This window comes from Epinephelus moara, chromosome 20, assembly GCF_006386435.1.
Source record: "Epinephelus moara isolate mb chromosome 20, YSFRI_EMoa_1.0, whole genome shotgun sequence".
Classification (NCBI taxonomy): Eukaryota; Metazoa; Chordata; class Actinopteri; order Perciformes; family Serranidae; genus Epinephelus; species Epinephelus moara.
The window spans coordinates 29,983,809-30,005,996 of NC_065525.1; the positions used below are offsets into that span (position 1 = coordinate 29,983,809).

Sequence of the window (22,188 nt, forward strand, 5' to 3'; positions counted from 1 at the left end):
GTGTCAGGACAGAGCCTGCGAGACCACCAGTTTGTTTGTTTGCTGCATTGACGGGTGGGGAGCAGGGACGTGGGTGCAAGAAATTAGCACAAGTCAAATCAGATTAATTAATCCCCAGCTCAAACTATTAGCCGAGGAGTCGTGTTGAATTAAAAATCAAATTAGCCCTGGCGCCTGCCGTTAAAGCTGTGGTGTGTGCCTGCCAAGCTACAATGACACACACCCACAGAAGCCAGCCGCTCATGGGCTTCGCTGAGGGATGGACGTATGGATGGACGGAGGGGTGGAAGAAGAAATGGGTCCTCAAGGACTGGAGGGGTGGGGGGAAAGGGAGTTCGGTGACTTTGCCACCCAGTATGGTAAGCTTCTCCTGGGGCACATAGCTGGCTGTCCTCCACTAGGTGGTGCTCCACAGGCCTCACACCACTAGCACTCAGCAGAGTCGGCTATGTCACTCCAATTAGGCCTTTCAGCAGCATTTCACCCTGATGGTTTACATAACACATACACACATCTTGAGCCTGGGACTGAACCCAGCTTTGAACAGGCTCCTGTTTCTCAGCTTGAATCTATCAAAAACATAAATGGGAATTCCGCTGTTATATAACTTGGGTCTCAGTTTCATAGTTTGGCCATTGTTCTTATCAGTAATAATAAGAATAAGAAATGTACAGTTTACAAAGTGCTTTGACAGATAAAGTAAAAACAGACACAGGATACTTAGAAGACAGTTTCGCAACAGAAAGCCAAACATAAGCTTAACATAAATTAAGGTTTAAGTTCAGATGAAATAAAAACAAGAATACAAAAAAAATGCAGGATGCAAATTGATAATATAAGTAAATACAAAAAAAAAATCATAAAATTCATAAAAAGATTAAATAAAAAGAAATGAAAAGACAACATCTCATAAAAGCAGGTCTATAAAGATGGGTCTCAGGAAGTGATTTAAAGGAAGTCACTGATTCTGTGAGTCTTATCTTCTCAGGAAGTTCGTTCCAAAGCTGAGGGGCCCTGTCGACAAAGGCACGATCACCTTTAGATTTAAGCCTCGACTTTGGGATGGCTAGAAGGTCCCCAACCAAGGATTTAAGGCTGCGACCTGGCTCATACGAGGTCAACATTTCTGCTATGTAGCTTGGGCCAGACCCAAAAGAGATTCAAACGTGATCAGGAAAATCTTATCCAAGTCAATTCAAACTATTTTCTAACTGAAAGTGGCAATATCACTAAAAATAAGTCCTCCTCACCAAGAAACTTGAACAGTCTGATGTTCAAACAGATTTTAAATAAACCCTCTGGTTAGTCAAGCAATGCAGTGTGGTTTTCTCACCAATTACTTGCAGTAAAATGTCATAACACCCAGTTTGTAACAAACTGAATTCTCCTTTTACTATTACAGTGTATTTTGTGCATGCATATGAATGGAAACATGTATTTGGGTATACTATGTGTGTTTGTGAGTATGTCAGTGTGCCGTTGAGATGGATTGCAGGGCTGTGCAGAGATGTAGAAGTCTCATCTATCATACAGGGTGGGGCTCCAAAAACACTCAGCACTTGTATGATTTAGAACAACATTCATTTCAATTATGACACATTAGTTCAGGGGGGTATATTATGCTCCACTAGTGTTCCTGTGTGCCATTTATCATTCATGCTTGTATGGCTTGTAGCTCTTGATCATTGAAAGGAAGCAGCCTCAAGCAACGAGCTAAATGCTTATTTTCTTCATACTTTTTGTTATTATTCAGTTGTTGGTTTTGATAGAGGCAACACGTACTGTATAGGACACATTACAGAGGAATAAACAATTATTAAATTAATAGAGTATTTGTATTAGATAATTGTTCATGCGTGACCATATGTTGTTGTGTACAGTACTTTTTTTCTTTCAGAGCCATACTGGCAGCTCCTACAATAAGCCTTAGCTTTGTGTGTTTGTGTGTTGTGTGGGTGTGTTTGTGTGTGTGGCCTTGCCTTCAGGACTTTATGGATGATGGATGATGGATGCTGTGAGATACAATGGAAGCCTAAATGAAAGAGCAATTGTTCGGTGAATGTATGCATATGGGCAAAAATTGGTGTGGTGCTTAGGGCCAGGGCATGAATACGTACGTTTTATCTGTACACAAGTGGCTTCTTTCACAGAGCATTCAATTGAACGAACTGTGCGCACATGGAAAAACATAATAATGTAAACATATACATATGCACAGTAAGCCTCTCATAAACACTCTGGTGCATGCTCACCTACACACACATACAGCTCAGCAGACCTCCAGGTGTCCGTTACTGCCAGTTAAACTCACTTTCATTCGTATGGCAAACGTCTCCCCCTCAAATTTTCCCACAGAGTCTCTTACCCCCTTTCCCCCTGGCCACTGGCATCTTTCACCACCCATATTAACACACAGCTTCCTCCTGGCAACGCTGTGCCGGACCCCTGCCATCACCACAACGCTGCCAACCTGTCTCCATGGCAGTGTGATTGGCAGATGCTGAGATGGATGCGCGTTGCAGCCAATAGCAGATCAGAGTCAGGTTGTCATGCGCCATGAGACCCTGCAGTGGCCCAGCTGACCAGCTGAGGTTGGTGTTGAGAAAAGGCGTTGAATGCAAACATAACGGACGCACACAAACGCACACACATAGCATGGGATCATTCAAGAGCACAAAGCGTATGGGGTCCCTACTCAGGCTGTCAGTACTGTTGTGATGTATCATTTATGTCGCCATTGTGTGGCCTTCTCTTGAAACATGTTGACAGAGGCATTATTCTGGCTTTTGACAGATTCCCATACATTCACAGGCTTTTAATAACACATGTTAATGGTCCAGTAGGTTTATGACAGGTTTTAAGAATTACCACATGAAATATGAGCCTTTAATGGGCCTGCTCTCCAAATTATCTGGGGTGGTATACATTGAATTTCTAAGTCTGAGCAAGTGGGAGAATGATCACTGCATATACTGACTATTATCTGTCTGTCTGAGCGTGCACAGACACACACACATACATACACACACATACACACACCAGGCCTGGAGGACAAAAGATGTGCATCATAAACATTAATCTGTGCTCTTGAAATGAGACCCACTTTTCTGTGTTTAATCAAAAAGAATATAGTGAGTGGAGACAAATATAAATTCCCTAAGACAAAATCAAATAACCTAATCTCCTTACAGCACATTACGCTACTTCATAGGGATTCATTTCATTTCATTAATGCTCCAAGCCAATTGCTATTCATACACATGCATTTTAATATTCTGTTTGTGGTTGCTTATGTATGTGTGTGTGCAGGCGTACAGGGTCATGGAAGTGCATGTGTGCTTATGGTGTTGCGGTATGCACTTTAGAATTAAAGATGAATGCATTAAGCATGAATTCATTAATAACAATTGCTCCAGTGTAGAAAAGGTTGGAGCAGCTTGTAAGATTAACTGTTAGTTGTAAGGAAGCAACAAGCACACAGATTTGTTTCACCTTTTGGACTGAAGTGCGTTTTCTCACTGCCTATCTGTCAATCAGAAATCTAGCAGGAAAAACCTGTTTCACCATCTCGAAAGCATCCCAGAAACCATTTAGAAGTGGATACAGTCAAATCACAGACACACACAGACAGATAAGTCAAACGAATAGTTCTCTGTTGCTCCCCAAGCCAGACGTTGCTGAAGGACAGTTGTGGAATGAGTGCAGAATCTAGTAGCTATTTGGTACTGACCAGATGTCAAATGGTGTGTATAAACTCTGAATGATACTCGTAAATGTGCACATCAATTTGAATGGTGCCTCTTGAATCCTCGCAACACTGCCACAAAACCTAACTATCAGTTCTAATGCCAGTTAGACCGGCTCCTGCTGGTCCTACAGTGTGAAGTCGCTGCCAGGCTGAGCCACCGATTGCCCATCTGCTCCATCGGGGAGAATTCTCACTCCATTTATTTGACTTGTTTTGAGCTTGGCTGTGGAAAAGCTCATTAGCTTTGCAAAGTGAGATATAACGACAGATAAAAAAAGGCTGTGTCCAAACAGAGAGATGTTAAAGAGGACACAGACAGATGTGAATTGAAGTGTTTACATATTTAAAAGAAGAAAAGCCAGACGGAGGGGAAAAATGTGGAGAAGCCTTTGTCACTGGAGACATGGGCGGACTGAATATGAATGCATAAGAGGCGACAACTTCCCACTTCCTTTTTATGAGGCGCTTAAAAATTCACTACAATTACCAGCGGAGATTGATGTCGGGGTGACAGCACTACAACCACCATATGACCCTTAAAATCCTGACACACCCATTTCCTGTGTGTCTGTGTATATGAGTGAGTTTGTGTGTGGGCATGCCCGAGGGTGCATGTGTAGGCATTTGCGTGTGTGTGTGTGTGTGTGTGTGTGTGTGGGTTTATATTTATGAAACATGCTCTGCCCAGTCACACCGTGGGAGTTAGCAGGTCATCTTCCCTTGCCATTAATCACTGTCGACAGCTCATAAGTGCCCAATCTGCATGTGAAAGAACTGCATGTGTATGCATATGTGCGTGCGAGCGTGCGTGCGTGTATTTGCATGTGTGCATTTGATTGTGGATGTGTGGTTGTAACAGTCCTCCACAATCCCCCCGTGGCTGCTTATTGAATTAGAAGTGGCCTCTGCTGATACTTATCTAACATGCAGCATGAACGCATCACCGGTGGCATTTGTACTGCAGCTACAACTTCTGTCATTGTCAGCTCATTAGGTGAGTTCTGCATGCGGCTGATTGTTTGCTAACGAGTCCAAATGTGAGTAACAAACAGTCACAGTCAATGAAGCGGAAAATGTGCCCACTAAAAGCTAAACTTTTTTAAATGATTCTTTTATTTTGTGGAAAGAGTAAACGCCAAAATGTATAAGTAAGTTCCTCCTATCAGTCACCCAACAACTGTTTGTTTTGTTAGACACCACAAGTGACATGTTACTGTTATTCCACTACTTTTGGTGGTAACTAGACATGTAACTAATAACTTTTTCAAATAAATAAAGTAATTACAATTACTTAAATTAAAATCGGCTCATTGCTCATTACTTTTGTCTTGATCATAGCAGACAAACGCCGCCTATTTTTTTAAACAGGTTTCTCCTGCATCATCCAACAGCATGCGGCCAAATCAGGTGCTTCTCAGCTCACAGTCATCCAATGTGAACTGCTCACCTGATGTAGGTTGACTGTATATGAGTGTGCCTGTTTGTCTGTGCTCTCTTTGACTCTGATGAAGACACACTGACACACTCACTGTTATGATTTATCATTATCTGTAGTGATGCGCAGATCAGTTGAGCTGCGTGCAGTCCCTTCATCTTGTGTGTGTTTGAGAGAGAAGCCCCTTTTACACTGCCTCTTCAAGGTGGGAATTTCACGGTGTTATGCCGCCTCGCCGTTCTGTATAAAAAGTACAGTCGCTGAATGAGTAGACAGAGTTTTCTTGTCCTAAAGCTGGCATCATGGGAAGTAACAGCCCCGAAATGACTTCTACATAAAAGGGATCATGGACGGCACTGGTGTGACGTTTTGACAACATGTCATGCGTGCAAAAGTAACTGATAGCAGTTAGCAGCTAACTCAAAGAAGAACAGCAGCAGAACATTTCTGCTAATTGGGAAAACCATAAGGTCCAGGAGCTACTTACTCTCTAAGCAGAGGACAAGGTCAGCTGCCATATAACAGGGACGGTAAAAAATTGTTATTGCCATGTCAATGCCATTGTTATTGTTTAGAAAGCGCTGCTGATGTGTATGTTATATGTCACACTAGAGGCTTACATTGTTGTGTTACATGTCACGCCCATCATGCCTCTTTTGCTTCCACAATGCCAGTATGCTGTCTAAAATCACACACGATGTCGCTGTTGTTTGGTCCTGTGTGAAAATGCAAAGGCAGCATAAAGGAAGGACTTTGAAGTGCTTATATAGCATGATCTTTTTGTAGAAGGGGCTAGAAAGACACAGAGAGGTGAAGAGAATGTGAAAGGTGTACTATTGCTCACTGTGTTTCTGTTACTTATTAATAATATAATGTTGTTCAGTAAGCTGCGGGAACAGCTGGTGGACTGGTAACACTAGTGCATCACTAATCATCGACCTTACGGCAGCGCAACACTCTTGGCGTGAATTATTCAATCAATAACCACCATTAGACTGTCACTGTACACAGTGGCTCACAGTTCAGGAAACATGAGCGAGCTGTCCTGGAACTATATGAACATTATTAGGCCTGTGGTGGTGAGTTTTGGTCTGTATGCAGGATTTGAATTACTGTTAAGTTTTACGGATATGTTTTTTTAAATAACTTTATCACTTTCATTTCGTCAGGCCTGTCGTGATAAGATATTACTGTCAAATGTCTGATGTTATTTCATTTTACTCTACCAGGAGCATTAAAAACTGATTTGTGTTGCTTGATTCAAAGACCTGTTGAGGCTACAAAAATAGGCAAATCAGAACATATCAGTTATGTTTTACTGTTGTACTACTTACTTTTCATCATAGTGATAATGAGTACAATCAAAGATCAAATTTGACAGTTATCCCACTGTTCCACAGCAACACTAAAATAAAGGTAATGCAAAAGTACTTTTCCTGGTAACTAATTACTCTTTAAATGCCATAATCTGTGAAATAATTCAGTTAGGGGTGCACAATATGGATTTTTTTTTTTCAGCTGATACCAATAACTGATAATAAACCTGCTTCTCATGGACGATACCAGTAAGATAACCAGTTATTTCACATTTTTTTTCACAGAAAGGCTAAAATGTAGTGAGAAAATATGGATGATTTAATAATCCAGAGCTCTGATCTATAAAAATCTACCTTACATCACTATTTTTAACAACAAAAAACAGTTCTGACTGTTTAAATATCTATTTCTTTTTTCTATTAAGGTATATCAAAAAACTCTCAAACACACTTTGATTTTGATTAGAGCATTTTGCCCTAAGAATTGAAATTAAATGCTTTGACATAATGTATTAAGACAGACATATCAACATGTTATACACAAGTAATTCAAACAGAAAGTTAAGTCCCTCAACCTCCCTGCGGAGACACAAGACTACTGCTGCAGGTGTGTGAGCTCTGTGCTGAAGACAGTACACACACTGACAGGGTTAACTGCAGCATCACACAGCTAGCGTTACCTCAGAGTCAAGCCTTTTGTTGTGTGAGACTGTTGGGACAGTTCAATGGCTTGGTGTTGGATGTTAGCTGCTGCTGCTGCTGCTGCTGTGTAAGCTGGTGCTAATGTTAACCAGGCAGACACTGAACTGACCATTCGGCGAGACAATGGCTCTGGAGACGGTCCTTCAGTGCTGCATCTAACCTGTTTAACGGCAGCAGGAAGTTTGCCGATCTGGTGGGGAGTCAGGCAGTTGGGGATCAGACCCCTTGCGCAATTATGTTGTCTTCCTCCTCTAACTTATGGACTTGATATATATTGTGCATCAATTTCTTTTGAGAGAAGTAACTAGTAACTGTAACTAATTACTGATTATAAGCAACTTGCACTGGACACAACTGCATCAAGTGCTGAGAATCTGAAGAGAATTCATGGGGATCAAGAAAAGAGGAGATGAACAAAATACAGATATCAACAAAGCAAACCAAGCACATAAACCAAAGATAAAATCTGTCACATCTGTTAGGTATCAGAGATGTTGAAAAAAACAGAACTCAGAGGTCAAATGACTGAATTAATGAACAATTTCTAAAGTTGGTTTGACCCCAGCACATGAGGACACAGGAAGGGCTTTGTTATATATTCTCATTTCAAAATGACGAAAGAGCCTGTCTTTTTATTCCTCCGCTCATCTGCCTGGAAAGAACCAGGAATGTTAGAGCTTTCTTTTTTTTCTATCCAGGTTCACTATAGCTTGTTGCTTTACTGGAACGTTTGGGATTTAGATCTCGTTGAATAATAGTGATTTTTTTTCTCCCTCTCTCTCTCCACACCCGGACATGAAAGGGACTAGTTTCGTTATTTGCATTTTTACGCCTGAGTGTATTTTTCAAGTGGGAATAGAAATTCTGTGAGCAGTGTCGAGTCCCAGCGCTGCTGTGTCCTGGAGTGCATCAGTCTGCCTTTTCATCTTCACCCTACCCTAACTGCTCTCTGCTTCTCTTTGGCCATATCCTCAGTTCCTCCCTCTCTCTACCTCCCCGTCTCTGTCTGCTGCTAGTTTCTTTATTTTCCTAATTTTCTCACAATGTTATGCTCAATTTTTGCTTCAGACATTGAATGCTGTGTTTGTTTTCACTTGATCCAGTTGTAGTTCATTTTCCTATTCATGTTACAGTAGCTTGTGGTAAATTAATTAGGGTTGTATTACAGGAGTTTGTCATCACTGTAAATGAAAAACCACACTGTCCAATACTGAAGTTGTTGTTGGTGCACTGCCCACCTTTTTCCTTGACTCAATGAGTGACAGCACCGTCTCCCTTTGAATGAGTGATTCATTGTTTCTGTCCATCTGTCCACGCCAGCCACAGCCCGTCTACTTTCTCCGTCTGCTATCTCCCCTGCTCAGTCTGCTGTACAACTCCAACACCACACTCTCTTTCTGTTTGTCTTTGCAGCTTTCCAGATAGTGTTTCCATTGCCACGAGAGCTAAGCTTGTATTATGCACATCTGCAGGGATTCTCAAATTGCACCGTGGCAATGTGATGAGAAAGATTCGCAGCGCTTCTCCTTCTCTTCTTCTGCCACAAAATTGGACAGTTAGTGCCAAAACTGTTGTCTCGACAGCCTTGGTTGCAGTAGTAAATGCTTGGCACATAACAGCAAGGAAATTGTTCTGGAAATGGCACTCTTTTGTGTCAGAGGGGGTTAAAAAGAGAGAAGGATGTATGGGTATGTCATTGCATGCTTGCCTGAGTGCTACGTAAGAACAGCACAGAAGCAATTTCTGCTTTTCTGTATGTCGGCGGTAAAGATAGGGTGCTGAGGAGATTTTGTCCAGGCAAACAACATCGCAATAACCCAAGACAGTTATGTGTGTTTATGTGTGCGTCCCTGTGTGAGTGTGTATGTGTTTGCTTAAGAGTAAATCGTGGTCATTACACAGAGAGGTTGTAGCCGAGAGGTGATTGGAGAACAGCAGTGCTATTAGTGGGTGATTACATCTCAGTCTGTTATTACACACCAGCAGCTCCTTAGCAATGTAAAAGGCTGCTTTGCTCGACACGCTGTAAATCTGACAAACCAGGCCCACACGCTGCATGCTCTCACACATAATGACACAATATGTTGTTGTCATGTGGAACCTTTTAAATCATAAAGCTTTGATGATTATTCAGTTTGAACTTGGAGTTTGATTTCTCTGTACACGATGAGAAAATGTACAAGAAAACCTTTGCAGACCCCACAGGGTAAACAAATAAGTGTGTGGTGCTCAATTCAAAAACAAGCTTGTTTTTCTTAGTTTTTCATCCGACAGCAATGATAACTAGATTTGTTTGTACCATGGCACACACACACACACACACACACACACACACACACACACACAAATTTGGTGTAACGTTACAGCCGAAACACACACACAAAAACACACAAACAGCTGGCTGAGTTAAACAGAAACATTTATGGTGCTGTCGACATTGTGTGTATTTATGGATGCAATCTGTGAGGTCAAATTTATTACTGTCAGAAATGGGCGGAATTATTTCTCTTTAAATAATTAGTTTTGCACCACACACACGCGCAGACAATCTTTGCATATTGATTTGCACATTGATTCGGGGGATATTAAAGCTCCGATGTTATTAATCATTGCTGATTATGTTTTCAGTGAGCTGAGTTATGATTGAGGAGAGAAGAGAGAGAGGAGAGGAGAGGATTGTGTTTGCAGGTTATAAAGAGCAGAGGCCAGCCACCAGAGCGCTGCAGCTCAGAGCACATCTTCACACACAGATGGGACATCACATAAATTTTGAACTGGCTGAAAGTGTTTGCTCTGTGACCACTGGACCACACTATGTTGACATAGTGTTGTAGAATTGTGACAAATGCTTGGATAATCTGTCTCAGAGATGCACACTTGTCCCCGCGGTCCCATACTGGAGTTGTGTTTGCATTCATATTAGTTTAGACGCCTCTTCACCAACACTACGAAGCCGTTTAGTTACAGTAAATTATTAAACTGTTCTGTATGTCTGCGCAGTGATTGATGAGACCGGCGGCGTCCTGCCCTTGCCCTCTGTGATATGAAGGAAAGATTGTGTGACATGATGTCATTCCATCGGTGCAATCATAGCCGGACACAGCCCCTCATTAATAAGAGCACCGTTGTGTAGTGTCAGCTCACAGGGAGGGAGAAAAGAAGGAGAGGGTTGAGAAAAAATAAATGATGTAAGGAGAGAAGTAGAGAGGAAAAAAGGGCAAAGTAGAGACGGTGGATGAGAAGTGAGCGTGAGGCAGGAAGCAGTGAAGAAGAAAAAGAAAACTGTAGGATGCCAGTGGATGGAAAAAATATCAGAAGAATGGAACGAGATCAAACAAGCGAGGGGAAGAAATGAAAAGCAAATGGAAAGAAGGGGATAAGTTGGATATGTACAGCATGTGAGAAACTTGAGACAATATTCTTAGATCACGCAGGTCCTTGTGGCTCTTTGGTTGAAATCAGTGGCCAGTCACCTTATGCATTAGTTTCAGATTTATGCTGACCTGTCTTTAAGAAGTGTTACTTAATAATGTATCACTCTTCTAGTATACTCTCTTGCCAAATATTGTTGCTGCAGTTTAATTGCATGCAAGTAGATGAGATACTCTTGGTAATCCATCACAGTGCACATTGTTATTTTTGTGTGCTTTACGTTTGTGAAAGTAACTCTACGAGTGTGCACCAATGTAGTGGAGTGCAGATAAACCTTAAAGTCTGTTGTTTGGAAACTGGTGAGAGTTAGCAACCTAAAATAACTGTAATCATTGACACCACATCCTTGTTTTATTAATTGTTTGTCTTTAGGTGTGGTTATGCGACAGTGCATTTTATGATGGCAGTGTTGTTTAGGAGGCCCATGAACGCACACCACTGGCAGACTGTAAAATCACTACCTTGTAAATGGGCTTACCACACAGTGATAATGTAACTTTTACAAAGATAAAAGCAGACATGAGTCTAACCTATAACATACAAGTTTTATGTCTTTGCAAGTTAATACTGTAGTAAAATAAATGGAAACCAGCTGCTACTTGGAGGTCAGGGAAAATAGTAACAAAAAAAATCTAAAAGACTAAGGTAGGCTTTGGAAAATGTTTGGTACTAATTAAATTATTGGAAGTCACAAAACATTTCAAATCTAGTCTACGACTTCTAACTTTATCTGTCTCTTAATTAATCTTTCTGGTGTCACTCTCTTGTCCTCCCTCCTACAGGTGTGATGCCAGAGCGGCAATTTGGTGGAACCCAGTTTGTTTGCAGTGTGGTCGCTTCTCACGTCAGCCACCAGCCCTCCACCAGCTTCAGCTTTGTCTGGATCGCACCACCACCCGGCACCGGCTGCGTCAACTTCCTGTAAGTCATGTGAAAGCGTGTGTGTAAAAAAAAAAAAAAATTGCTGACCTTACACCAGATGATCGTTTAAGCGATTTCACTGTTGCAGACAAATTTCCAATGACTGAATAAAATCATGAGACTTTTACCTTAGTTGGTAAACTTATCTTGATGGTTTTGTCTAAGGTGGTCATAAAACTCAGTCTGAGATGTCTTAAATCAAATTTTTAATAGTAGTGCAAGTTTTTAGTCTTGACTCATGCAAATACAGAAGTTCAGTGACACGAAAATTGTCAACAACTAATAGCTGCGCTCTCTCCAGCACTACACAAGAAGCAGTAAACCAGGTAGACAGTAAACATGGAGGGGACTCTGCGGAGGTACAACAAGAATGTGAGCAAGTCTTGGTTCTCTTGGGCTGTAGAAAAGGAGGAGCTGTGGAGTCAACAATAGTCAGTATTGATTTTGGTGTGTATATGATCCACCAACCTACACTTATTTTAGTGTGAAATCTTAATTTTTGAGATGGTTGACCTCTCATTCCCACTAAAATAGAGCTACTCTCCAAAAGGAGCAGGATAGGAAATAATCTCAAAAGGAATCTGGTTGTAGTCTTGCAAACAGTGATCCTGCAAGATTCCCAGTCTTTGTAAAATCTCATAGTGTGTGATGAAAATCTCACACTATGAGATTTTCCCAGTCTTTGTAAAATCTCATAGTGTGTGATGAAAATCTCACATAATCTTTCGAGTGGGAGGGTGACAGACTCTAGTCTTTAAAAGTATTATTAAAGTCTTCTAAAAGTCTTCCAGTGTATGGTAGGCATAAGAGAGAATAGGCAGATGAGCAGTTGGGGTGCGTACTAAAGGCCCTGACACCCCAAGCTGGCAGTCTGCCGTCAACGTAAGGCCATTGATGAGCGTCTGTCACCCTAGTTGGTGCGGCGTGTCCCTCACCTTTGCCCCTCGTTGGCCCCCTTCAGGTTTTTTTTGAGCAATTCAGCATGTTGAATCTGTGATGGGGATGGCAGTGAATAAAATCACTGATTGGCAGCTCAGCGCACAAGAAGACAAATGGAAGTGAGGAAAGAAGACAAACAGCTAAAGTCAAGAGGGTGTGAGATCAAAACAAAATTGTTTCATAAGAGAGGATTATTTTTCTTTCGCCATTGAGCTCCTTTGCAGAAATGCTTTATGGTGGTTTGTGTTATTGTTTTACTGTAACATGCTGAATATCATTTGTTCTTTCAACACTGCATTGTGCTGTTAATGTGCTAACTGGCTAACTAGTGTCAAGACTAACTTCCAGTTTCCCTTTTTGAATAACAAATATAGACTACTGCCGTCTGCTGGTGTTGAAAGCTAATACCTCTGAGGCAGGTGCAGAACGTACTCGCTGGTTGGCTGTCAGCAGTAGTCTTTGCAGTCTGTTCATGTGCAACTTTTTGGGCGAGGTCTGGCACATAAGGGCGACACAGCAGGGGTTTTCGTCGCCGCTAGTTCTCTGAAATCAGATTGGTGTGTCTGGACCTTAAAGGGATAGTTCACTTTTTTTTGAAGTGGTGTTGAATGGGTTACTTTTTCAGTATATTAGATACAGTAGATGTCAGTCAGCACAACCTCAGCTTAGAGAAGCAGGTCTGATATGGGCGCAAAGCAATGTACTGCTGTAACAAAACGTTTTTGTACTACCTAAAAAAAATCCCATCTAAAAAATCAATATCGGTTTAAGTGTTCACTATATTGAGAATATTTTTACTGCTTTTCCTTTCTGTCAGACAGACCATTCCAACAGGGAAGCCGTTAACAGCTACAGTTCCCCATCTATGCTCTTGTCAGAGCCACCAGACTCCATTGAGAAAAACAGTAATTTTACCCCATTGAACATGAAAGCTCCTGGTCTACAGCTGCTTCGATTAGTTAGTTTGTTTGTGTGAATGTGTGACTTTGGTGAATCTGAACTATTCCTTTTAATCACAAAAGTCACACAACAACACAAACAAAATAACTGGACAGAGCAGTGGTAGACGAAACACTCCTGTGTTCAGCATTGTTAAATTACTGTTTTTCTCAATGGAGTCTGGCTTTGAAGAGAGTGATAGAATGGCTTTTGTTGCTGACTCCAGCCTCCTTCTCCTCTTCCTCTTTCTGGGGACCTGCCGACTCTATATACTATCTAGCAACTAAGTACCCCATACAGCCCCCCTTCAAAAAAACTGATCTCTCCCTTTAAGACCTTTACAGCTGCCACGTGTCCAACCCAGACATGGAAGTCATAAACTGTAACATTAATATCCTGTAATGCTGTGGCTGCACATTGACCCAGTAAGGCTGAGTGAGGCTTATCAGCTGACATCATGGGTGGAGTTTTCTGTCTCATTGCCACAGAAAGGATGTTAAAAGGCCATTCTCTAATGAAAGCATGCATGATGACTGGAAAGAGGTTAAACTGGGGACAGAGATAGTGTATGTGTGTGTGTGCATGTGTGGTAATATCCTTAATGCCTTGCTTGACATGGCCTGTGCAGTGGCAGGTGTGAATGTGTTTGTGTGTGTTTACCCTGCTGAGAATCAACGGAAATATCTCCATCCTCTCATTCAGTGGGCTCGGTCCCTCTTCTCATTGGAAAATCTGTGAGTGGTTGAACAGATCCACCCATCCCCTGAGGATGGGTGTGATACAGACACACATACACACACACTTTATAGAAAAACTCTGGTTCACATGATGCTCTTCTTCTGTGACATTACACATGATCATAAGTAAGGGACGATGGCTTCTATTAGGGGCCTAACTGGGATTTTTATCACGCCACAACAAACTCTGGGGCAGTAACCCGTTGCTCAGAGACAGTGTGGAGGTGATTTCTGTTTGTCTGTTTGTGTACACATTACTGTCTGTGTTTCCTTGAAGCTTACATGTTGTCTGATTGCCCCAAGTAGAAAAAGATGGAGCTTTATGTATCTGAGAACAGCCTTGGTCTTTCCCTTTTCTCATTTTCATTCCCCCCGTCCTCTGTTTTGTCTTGCTCTTCATCATTTTCTTCATCTCTATCTGTTGGAGACATCCTCTAACTCTCTTTCCCTCCAGTTCTCTTGGCTGGTGATTTACAGCCTCATGCTGATAATCAGTCAAAATGCAATTAGCAGCTGTTGCTGGAGAAGCGTAGAGGAAAAGGGAGGACTCCAGTAACTCTGCCCCATGCAAAGTCACAGCGGCACAGCACCACATTACAAAGATCTTTGAGAAATTCACCCACAGATATTGGAATATTTAAAGACTTGACTCTGGTAATTCTCACACTTTCACATCAAAAACAGCCAAATGTGTTTTTTAAATGAACTCTAAAAATGAAAACACCATTATCGTCATATCATTTTAATGATTGTATAGTCAAATCAAATTGCAAACTAATCCCTTGTTTTTTCTTTTCCTTTTATATTACCAGTCATCCTCTTTCAGAACTTGAAAGACATTGCAAATTGCACATCAGTGTTTCATAAAAACCACAACTAAATTAAACATTTTGGCAGTACTCGCACAAATCCCTCAATGGATTCCTGGAGGGACACGATAGACTATCAGACAGACACTTTTATGGACAGACTGACAGAAAAGGATTCAGCTGGGGAATTTGCTGAAGTGGAGCTGCCATTTAGACAATACCCACGGAGCCAAACAGATTTACTGGCTTTTTTGTCTGCCAGCAAACACATTTACTGTTGAGCGTGTGTCAGCTTACGAGGATTGTGTGTTTCCTCAGTATTTGTGCAGTGTCCATGCGTGTGCTGTGTGTCTGCGTGTGAGTGTAAAGCACGGAGCAGCAGTGTGCCAGTGCTGATGACAGTGGGGCTGGCAGGGGGCCACGGCTGTATGACAATAGGGGCCCCTGCGGCTGACCTTATCAAAGTCAGCCAGTCACACTCCAGCTGGCTGGAGACTGCTCCTTACACACACACATGTGGAAACACACACACTTTGTTCTGCACCCTGTTCCAGTTCACAGCTCCCATCTCCACCAGTATATCCTCATCTCTGGAGCCTCCCTGACTTCAGTGGCATGACTCTGGGAGGAATTCAACAGGCGAGGCCCTTGTGACCGAAGCCAGGGCCATCTTGGGTGCCATATAATTTTCCAGCACTGAGCTGTCAGAATTATTACTCAGATGACTGTCACTTTCATTTGCTGTCATATTTTCTTCTTGTTTCTTTTTCTTTTTTCTTTTTTTTTTAAATTACCTCACCCTGGAAGTTTTATGGCAGAACTTCCAATCAGTTTAAAAGTCAAACAAAGTAATATAATATGTAGGTGTAAGACAGATTGGTCTCGACTGTACAAAATGTAAATAATGCAACGTCCTGCCCTTGCCCATAGTACCCCTGCCCTGATTGATACAAGGACCATTTTCCACAAGCAGTGTCCATGAGTGTTTAAATTAAAAGCACAGACATCCCATGTCCTTCACAGGGCTGAAGCCGGTCCGCCACTGCATTGATGTGCGGCCTGTGAGCTGTTTTATGGGCGATATTGTGGGAGTGTTCCTGGTAACAGATCACTAGCAGGAGTGTGATAGAGTGCGGTGACGTGGGCATCCAGAAGAACTCATTTTCTGGGTGGCTGTAAATTGCCACCTAAAGAGAAGGGGAGGCCTTGGAGGAGAGGAGGCAGGGGAGGTGGAGGAGCTGGGATGACACACACTCAAGCACGCACGCACGCACGCACGCACGCACACACACACACACACACACACAGCAGCAATAGTTTTGAAATTGATTGATCATTTCAGTTGTTTATCCAGCAAAAATGCCAACAAACATTTGCTGGTTCCAGCTTCATAAATACAAGAACAAGCTGCTTTTCTCTTTAATGTGGCTGTAAATTGAATGTGTTTCAGTTTTTGAGTTGCTGTCAAACCAAACAAGCAATATAAGTATGTTGCCTTTACATCTGGGAAATTGTAATGGGCAATTTTATTTGTATTTTCTGACATTTTACAGACTTAACAATTCATTAATTAAAAGTTATCATTAGTTGCAGCGCTACTTTGATACACTCTCAGAAGTTATACCTGCAGTTATCAAAGTGACACTATACTGTTGGCCGTAAGCAAACCATTTCTTACACACAAAATGCAAACAAAGCCATGCCTAAATGATTGCATAAAACACAGTTGTGCCCCACTTTTTATTCTTCTTGCTCAGACATGACAGTCCATACCACTACATAATGTACTGAATGCTTTGCTGCACTTAGCAGAGGTGAGAATGGTTAATAGCTTCCTCTGGCGAATCCAAAGATGCACTGGTGTGTCTCGTCCTTTCTTTGCCTTTATTCTGCTTCACTTACAGCCTCAAGGCAGTCAGAGTATAGTATGCGTATGTGTGTGTGTGTGTGTGTGTGTGTGTGCGCTCAGTGTGCATGGAGTTTTACATGTAACAACAGCTTCCTTCAGAGAAACTCTTTCAGACACTCTTAGTTCTGTGCCTAACTCTTGCCTGTGTGTGGGTGCTACATGGGTGTATCTAGGTGCTGTATGCACACATGTAGCCCTGCGTAAACATACCTTGTGTTGGTATGTGTGTGTGGTGTGTGTTTGAGCTGTAGTGTTTTGTACTGTCTCCCTGTGGGTCCCAGCCTGGTTGGAGATGCTTTAATTACTGCATGTGAGCCCACTTCCCGAAGTGTTCCCCTGAGGAGCTGGATCTCTGCGTATTTAATGGCACACTGTTCCTTTATGTCATAGCGTGCTGTGTATGTGTCTGTTTATATATGCATGTGTATGTGCATATATGCATTTGTTTGTAAACACTTATTTACGGCCACTATATTTGTTCTTTGTCTACATCACTGCTACCTGCAGATCCTCTTTGGAGTCCTAGACTGATTGAAGCCACTTGTAGGAGCAATTAGGAGGAGAAGTAGAAATAAAGTGAGGAAGGGCAGGTGGGCGCTCAAACACTCTCTTGTCTTGTTAGCTGTAATTGAAAAGGAATGGCTCCTCTGCTGTAATTATGCCGGCTGTTGTTGTGTTGTTGATACTGCCATCTGTTCAAAGTAGGCAGGTCTGTGTGAGCATGAAGTTTGTGAAACAAGCACTACGGTGGTATATCGTACGAGGTGGAGTCCGCTGCTGTATATGAATACAGCCTGGTGTGGCTGCTTTTGTGGACGGGGCGCAGCTCTGAGCCAACTCGACTCCATGGGTGCAATGTATAACGTGTCGCTTCCCTCACTTGCTTCCTTTCCTCGCGTCTTAATCCGCTGTCCCCTGTCACTCTTAAGCGATGTCAGTTACTTATGATGTGCTACACAACTGTATCAACTGTCACACCGACTTGTATGAATGTCCAAAGAACAATTTCAAAACCTTTCATTATGTTTCATGGATAGATAGAAGATTTTCTTGAAAAATAAAAGTTTTACACATACAAGAGGCCTTTGTTCATTGAGATATGTAATTGTTAAATATAACTGATTATTAGTAGTCAGTTTTAATGTATTTGTCACATGAAATCACAAACGTGACCAGCGAAATGTAATAGTCACTTCAGTCAGTATACTTATTCAAAACACTGCAACAATAACAAAATAATAATAATAATTATCATAAATGTCTTCATCTAGGATCCCTGTAACTTGTGGGTAGAAGCTCTTCCTAAACCTCTCAGTGCTGGCCTGGTGTAACCGGTACCTTCTTCCCGACCTCAGTTGGGTGAAAAGGAAGTTATCTGGGTGGCTGAGATCCGTTATAAATCTCCTGGCTTTATTTTTTGCAGCGTCTGGTGTGAGTCTTCTGTATGCAGAGAGGAGCAGCATCTATTGTGTGTTCAGATGGCCCAAGCAGACAGCCATCATTTGTGCTTCTAAAAAGCCCACCACCCAGAAATCATTCAGGGCCCTGCAAACAGTAAATATTTACACTCTTACACAAACCTCAGATGTGTATTTCCTTTTTGGGAGCATGATTGATCAGTTAAAACCTGGGTTGACCTTTCCATTTTATCACAATAATGTGTCCCTAAGCTCATCTAGTCTGGTGATTCTGACAGGCAGGATGATAGACAACCTGTGATATTAATCAGAGGTCAAAGGTCGGAGTTCAGACATCAGACTGACAGATGACCCATCTCAGCCAGCACCTAAATTCTCCTGGTATTAGTCTCCTCTATTGATTTCCTATTATTCAAGTCAATGTTTCGGTCTGTTTTAACATAAAATCAGTGGTTAATGAGCTCCCCTCATCATTAAAGCTCCATACTGCAGTAGCCTGTGGCTGTGTGACAGATTCACTGGAGACACTGGGCCAGGGAACATGAATGATTGGTTCAAGGTAATCGCATTTTGGCATTGTAGATATAGAAATATGGGGTTGAAATGTGAAGCATGACAGAGCACATAAATCCAATCCACTTTTTCTCACCACAAACCGACCAGAGCTGCAAATCTGACACAGTCCACCCATATAATTCCAATTTTCATATATCACACATTCACATATAAGACAGCAACTCTTATATCTCTCATATTCATGTTCTTAACCTTTTTTAACCTTTTAAAAGGTGTCGGATTTTCAGAGTTTCACAGTAAATCATTAACTTTAAGAGGCAACCCGCAACAGATCACAACCTGGACTCCTGTTGCTGTTTACCCTAAAGGTCTCTGCATCCATGATGTTGTCTTATTTCCCAAGGGACGGTCCATGACCCATGTAATTATATACATACACCTGTGCACACAGAGACACACATGCCCACACATATATACGTGCATATTACATATCACTGCTCTGATCAATACTGCCACAAATTGTCCGCATCACATCTGTTCTACACCAGCATTACACACTCTCCTCAGGAGGTCACCATCCTACCTGCTGGGACGTTGACCTCCTTATCAATTCTAGATGAAATAGAGCGCGGAGATTGAAAAAAAAAAAAAAGTAAAGAGGTTGATTATGAATGCAGCAAAATGAACCATGCTCATGGGAGAGGGGGGTGCTCCAGATGTATTTTGTGAGAAATGATTGGTTCACATTCTGCGCTGTCTGTTCCTGCAAATGTGCTTCGATGTGACTGACAAGATAAATAACATCCATGAATTGTTGCAAGGACTCATCTCTCTGTTGTTGACTCTGTGTCAATACGGCAGATTCTTCTCTTTCTCCCCGTCTTGTCCTAGTCTGACCCTCGCTGAGAAAGTGAGGAGAGATTTTTAAAAGGCTGATTTTCTCAGATATCATTTTTTAAAAAGTTGTTGTCGAGGACTAAATCAACAACAAAAAATCCACAACTTTTTTAGAACCATGTTTTTTTTCCTTTTGGCATATTTACTCCTAACTGCTGTTGTTTTACTAATCTCCCTAATTATTACTAACAGTAGTCAAGGTCAATTGCTCTTCTCCTGGCTGTATACTGAGCAGTAACTGCGCTTCTTCTGGCTGTATTTGGAGCTGTAACTCTCTATGACCCTGTGCTAACAAGCAGGTAATTTGCCAAACAACTCCCAAATCCCTCCTCTGTGGAGCTTCATTAAATTTGCATGTTCTCCAAGAGCCTTTTTCAATTAATTAATTTAGGGGCGGAGGGAGGGGCTGTTGGGGAGACGATATAATGTGATCCCACAAAGCCAGTCGCATCTTCTCAGGCCCTGATTGGTAAGAAATATAAAGGCTGGATTGAAATCAAGAAAGCCTGCTTTACATTTTACCAAAGCTGTTTTAGTGATCGGGAATTTTTGAGAAGCAGTGCATTGTTTCCTCTCTTATTCCGCTTCTCTCATTGTCCTGTCTTCACTTCTCCATCTTCCTTCCTCTCCATCCGTTTACCCGTTGTCCCTGATTGCTGTGCCATAACCACAGCTGGTCCTCAACGTGGAAGATAAATCAACCAATTAGGGTGTATTATTTTAAGGGCTAGGTCCAAATGCACCAAATCAGCGCTGGCGACTGGAACTGCACCCCACTGAAACTCTTCATATTAATCATGATTACCAACAGGCCTAGTGAGCTGGGAGAGAAAATGAGCTTTTAATTGGGATTTGCGAACGGGATGGGTGAGTCGTCTAACGAGGAAGAGAGGAGCGAGACATCGTGTGTGTTCTCCACCTCAGATGTAATAGTTTGTGTGGAGAGAGAAATAAAAAAATCACCGGCCTCGTTGAAAAAGCGTAACAAAACTTTGTGTGTTCATTATTTAGTGCATATTTATGTCTTTAAGATTGCAGTCACTATATTTAACTGCATGTATATGGCTTTAGGGTAAACCAGCAGTCAGTGCGTCCCGCTGTGTGTGAGTGTATAAGTGTGTGTGTGGTTAGCAGGGAGCTGTCAAGCTGGCTCCTGAGGGATACTTATGGCCGACAGCAACATGTAATCTAACATGGAAGACATGCTTGGTAATTACCCACTCCAGGCCCTTTTGGGAGCTGTTTGAGTGACAGCCTGTCCATCTGCATACATGTTAAAGCTCATATGTGGCTTGGAGTATGCATGTGTGTGTGTGTGTGTGTGTGTGTGTGTGTGTGTGTGTGTATGTGTGTATGGACTGGATCCCTGCCTTTACTCGCATGCCTCGCTATTTGACAGCAGATTGTGGACTTTGAAAGACAAGGCCATCTAACCCCCATCTCTATTTCCACTGACCAAATCCCAACCCCCCTCCTCTCCCTTCCCCCCTCCATTTATCCATATCTCACACTCAATCCTCCTCTTTTTCTTCATCTTCCCCAATCCCTCTCTCTTCCCCATCTCTCAGATTTGCTCCTCTAGACTAATGAGAGGGGAGAGGATGACACTTATTTTCACAAGATGAATGATCCCCCGTTTGAATCAGAGTAGAGGAGAGAGTAGAAAAAAAAAATACCAACACGTTTAGGCTCTTAATTGCTTTTTTCCCCCCAAAGAAAGTCAAATTAACATTTAGATGTTCAATAAATGTTTTGTGTGTATCAGTGCTGTTCTTTGTGTGAGAGAGAGTGTGTGTCTGTGGGGCTCCCACAGTGGAGACCGTAATGAGAGACACACGCTGAGGAGCCGCTGGAGTGTGACGGCAGGACAGACGCTGGCGTCGCGCTGCGCCGATCACACACTCTCCGGCTCAGACTAAATGCCCTCTCCTGGCTACTGTTTTAATGACATACACGTTATTAAGTCACACATAGTCAGACCATTCAAACATCCACACACACTTTAAAAGGAAAACTGCTCTTTCCCACTGAATTGATCTCTTCTGTCATTGTTTAGTAGATGCCTTTACATTTATTGGAGGCAAAGAAAACAACATCGTTAGAAACAGACAAGTGCTTCTGGAATTTTCAAAGACACTTCTGCATAATTGTGTTTTTAAAAACTTCCCTCCAAATTACTACACAGCTTTCAAATTGTAGTGGTATGGTATAACAAAGTACATTTACTGAAATACTTAAAGTTTGAGTGTCTTTAGCTATAGCTTTAGGTTCTGTTCTGTAATGTAGTTCCCAGTGAAACAAAATATTTAACCAGTTCACCGTTACAAGCAGTGTTGGGTAAGGGTTACTTTAAAAGTAATCAAAGTACGTTACTGCGTTACTTTTTAAAAAAGTAACCAGTTACTTTACTGCGTTACTCCCTGAGTAAAGTAACTCATTTACTTTAAAAGTACTTCCAACGTTACTCCCT

The 22,188-nt window shown here is 41.9% G+C and overlaps 1 protein-coding gene across 2 annotated transcripts in view; it reads left to right on the forward strand.

The window, feature by feature from the left end:
- reln (reelin) overlaps nt 1-22,188 on the forward strand; it is a 117,374-nt gene that overhangs the window by 33,065 nt on the left and 62,121 nt on the right. For both annotated transcript variants that reach the window (XM_050073171.1, XM_050073172.1), the window contains exon 3: nt 11,416-11,554. In XM_050073171.1, the coding sequence (XP_049929128.1) occupies nt 11,416-11,554 (139 nt within the window). The remainder of the gene's footprint in view (nt 1-11,415; nt 11,555-22,188) is intronic.